This window comes from Rhea americana, unplaced genomic scaffold (genome assembly GCF_003343005.1).
Source record: "Rhea americana isolate MKP2758 unplaced genomic scaffold, rheAme1 scaffold_38, whole genome shotgun sequence".
Lineage (NCBI taxonomy): Eukaryota > Metazoa > Chordata > Aves > Rheiformes > Rheidae > Rhea > Rhea americana.
In genome coordinates this window covers 472,774-476,546 of record NW_028186512.1, presented here as the reverse complement: position 1 = coordinate 476,546, position 3,773 = coordinate 472,774, and the positions used below count along the sequence as shown (strand labels likewise).

At 40.2% G+C, this 3,773-nt stretch overlaps 1 protein-coding gene and 1 non-coding gene across 2 annotated transcripts in view; both read left to right on the top strand.

Annotated features, from left to right (window-relative positions):
- RPS3A (ribosomal protein S3A) overlaps positions 1 to 3,773 on the top strand; it is a 3,987-nt gene extending 214 nt beyond the window's left edge. Inside the window, exons 2-6 of the mRNA XM_085313163.1 lie at positions 474 to 577; positions 1,777 to 1,964; positions 2,147 to 2,355; positions 2,940 to 3,049; positions 3,612 to 3,773. Of these exons, the coding sequence (XP_085169289.1) occupies positions 474 to 577; positions 1,777 to 1,964; positions 2,147 to 2,355; positions 2,940 to 3,049; positions 3,612 to 3,733 (733 nt within the window). The 3' untranslated portion in view covers positions 3,734 to 3,773. The remainder of the gene's footprint in view (positions 1 to 473; positions 578 to 1,776; positions 1,965 to 2,146; positions 2,356 to 2,939; positions 3,050 to 3,611) is intronic.
- On the top strand, positions 3,289 to 3,358 carry LOC146591229 (small nucleolar RNA SNORD73). Its single transcript, XR_014896855.1, has one exon. It is a non-coding gene; the product is annotated as a small nucleolar RNA SNORD73 (small nucleolar RNA).

Here is a 3,773-nt window from a genome sequence, read left to right as displayed (position 1 = left end):
CGTCATGGCGGCGGCCGCGGTGTGGCGGTTGGCGGGATGGGGGTGGCGGGGGGAGCCGCGCTGGGCGGCGGCGGCGGCAGAAGCGCCCGGCCGGGGCGCGCGCAGGCTGCGGTGCTGCGCCCTGGGGTCCTCCGGTGAAGTGAGGCCTGGCAGAARCGCCACCGCTCCCCAGCTGTCTGACCTGAACGTGAGAACCCGGCCTGTAGCACCCTGTTRCTTTTTGGCGTCCGAGCCCCGTGATGTTTCCGACGTTGGTTTCCTTCTGTCTGAAGTACACAGGAATTTGTGTGTGGTTCATTATAAAGTACAGTGCTAGCAGTGTGCATGCGTGCACTGATTAACCTGTCCACCTTAAGTTTGCATTTGGAAGTTTGCATTTCCATTTCACAAAGCATACGCGGAGAAGGTACTTACTTCAGTCAGATTTAATCTGAAAAATGAGTGAAAATCTTTTGTGCTTTATTTAAATTAAGGGTCGATCCCTTCTCCAAAAAGGACTGGTATGATGTCAAAGCACCGGCAATGTTTAATATCCGAAACATTGGGAAGACACTTGTCACCAGGACTCAAGGAACTAGTGAGTAGAGGGGTTTTATACAATAGATGCACATTTGTTGTTTGTGATAATACTAACTGAGAATCGTGTGAAGAGAAGGTGACAAATTATTCTTGTTCGTGATAGTATAATGTTAAAGAAAGAAAGAGTTCTAACTTAATKGGCTGATTCCTTCAGTTGACAGAGTTGTTTAAACCAGTGAGCTTGGTTGCAATGATTTAAAGGGGAGGGTAAATGTGACGTGGCCTTTGTTTGCACAGGGGTACCAAAGTATGGAAATGATATGGAAAGACATGCTTGAAGTTTCTAGTAAATAGCTATTGAGATAATTTAATAAATTGGAGAARAGTTCATTCCAAAATGATTAAGGAATCATTTTGAAAATCAGAGTGGGAGACGTAGAAACTGTTACTGGAGACCGTGTTCGTAATAGGATCATARAGATTTCCGCTTTGGAAGGGACTGAGATTTGAAGTTTTTATGCAAGAGATCTTTGTCGTGTGTAGAATTGCAAACATAATGGTGTATGTAAACCTACTATTGAATGGGTGAAGGTTTATTCTTTTATATATAGATGCGAGGTACAGGTAATGCTTAGGTTGGTAGGGAAAGGAACTTTTGTTAATTCAGAGTGATATAGATAGACATAACAAAATGTTTCTGCATGGTTAGCCACGTAGTATGGCTAAATACTTGCGTTCTGCACTCCCGGTAGCCAGGTACGCAAATTCTCAATACTGTTKTAAACTGTGTATGTGAAATGAGTAAAATTAGGGTCAGTGCAAGCAGAGTTTGAGTGAGCTAATATTAAAATAGTTCATTTTTAGAGGTAGAGCTGTGAAATGACTGTAYTCAGATGTTTGTTACTTTATCTTTGAGTACACATTGCTTTTGTACGTTTATCTTTTCATTTTATCTCAAAATACTTCACAACCTCTCTCCTCCTTTTTTAAACTATTAGGAATGCAGGAATTTACTCCATACTAGTGCTTGTTTTTTAGTATTTGACTTATTGTAGAAGGACTCCACAAAGTTAGTGAAAGAAGATACTACTTCAAGTTGATATATTTCCATTTAAGGCACATACAAACTTCAGAGTTACAAAAATAGTGACATCCCCTAATATTAGATGCTGAACTTCCACTTGATGTGTTCTGTCTGGTTCGAATAATATTCTTCTAAGTGTAATAAAAGGTATTTTATTTTGTTTCATAATACAGAAATCGCTTCTGATGGACTTAAGGGTCGAGTATTTGAAGTGAGTCTGGCTGATCTGCAGAATGATGAAGTTGCATTCCGTAAATTTAAACTGATAACTGAGGATGTTCAGGGCAAAAACTGTCTGACCAACTTCCATGGAATGGACCTAACTCGGGATAAGATGTGCTCCATGGTCAAAAAATGGCAGGTAAGAAGAGAACATAGGCTGCGTTAGTTGCATTCCTAGTGTCTTTAGGAAAGCAAGTAACCATTGACAAATTTTAAACCTACGTCTGAAGTGGCATCAGCAGATACTAATGAACGCTGGATGTATGCATCTGAGAAACCTCTGGGTCACGTTGAAGACTCATGACTGTGTTTCTTCTTCAGACGATGATTGAAGCCCATGTAGACGTCAAAACTACCGATGGTTACCTATTGCGCCTCTTCTGTGTGGGTTTTACGAAGAAGCGTAATAACCAGATCCGCAAGACCTCGTATGCCCAGCATCAGCAGGTTCGCCAGATTCGCAAGAAAATGATGGAAATCATGACTCGAGAGGTGCAAACCAATGACCTCAAAGAAGTTGTCAATAAACTGTAAGCTTTGGTTATGTTATTTCCCTCCACCTCCTCCACTGTTCTGAGTAGTTGTATGTTTGTATATTGAGTGCTCACTGTTCTAGTGCTTCAGTGAACTGTTTGCTATAGCATATGTGAGGTATTTTGTAGTGAAAAGCTAATGTGCCATTTTTTTGCATGCTTTCAGTCTTGTCATCATATTTAACTTCCATCAACAACTGGGTCTGCATAAATGTAAAATCAGACTCTTGGAGATGTGTGTGATTCATGTTTTTAAAATTTGATCAGCTGGAGTTGTGAATGTTCTAGATTCTTGTGATAGAATGAAGTTTCTGGAACTACAGTGTTTGCTTCCAAAGGTTAGATCACAGATGCGGTATCAAAATGAGGAGTCTTGCATTATATCCTTTGTAACATCGCAATGAARACTAAATGTTGTAGTTTAAACATAYTTGAAAATAYTGGCAGAGAGCGAAGGTGGTATGGAAGCAAACTCCTGCTTAATGTTCTGTATTCTTGCAAATAATTTTACATATATGCTGCTGATGAGAAGCAGGTGAAATCTGAGTGTTCTGATATTGATCTGCTCTTTGACTTCTCAGGATCCCAGACAGCATTGGCAAAGACATAGAGAAGGCTTGTCAGTCCATTTACCCGCTTCACGATGTCTATGTCCGCAAGGTTAAGATGCTGAAGAAGCCTAAGTTTGAACGTAAGTCRACTACTGCTACTATCTAGAGTTTTAGGAGGGACAATGCTGTTTTAAAACATGTCTGCTTTTGGATAAAGACTTTTTTAAAGCAGCATCACACCTATAGCAATTAAAAGACTTGTTTTTCTAGTCCAGCAGTGGCTTACAGCTTTGAAAGCCAAGCAGCAGTTACTCAGTTTGGAACATTATGATGTTCTTGGCTGAAGAAGCTACCGAGTGTTTAAAGGCTCTGGCTTGGGAATGAATGATGACAAAATGTTTCGGTCCCAGATGACTTGAAATGATTTTATTTTCTTATGTTCTGACATTCCCAAAATTTTTTCTTTTTTTAAGCCTAACTGGATGCTTCATTCTGAAATGTGATTATTGCATTGCTAGTTTTTGTCAGACTGTGTCAGTTAATTGCACAGTTGCCTCGCACAAGCTTTACGGAATTGACTTCATAATACTTACATTAAGTGTGCTTATGGTTTAATTTTAGATGATGACCAGTTTAATAACCACTTTAAAACTGCCTTAAGTAGGTGTATCGCTTACCATTTATGTTACTTTTTGCTTTTAGTGGGCAAGCTCATGGAACTTCATGGTGAAGGTGGTGGTGCTGGAAAACCCTCTGGGGATGAAGCAGGCGCTAAAGTAGAGCGAGCTGATGGATATGAGCCGCCCGTGCAAGAGTCCGTCTGAAACTAAACATGGCTCAAAAATAAAGTTTTAATATACAGAA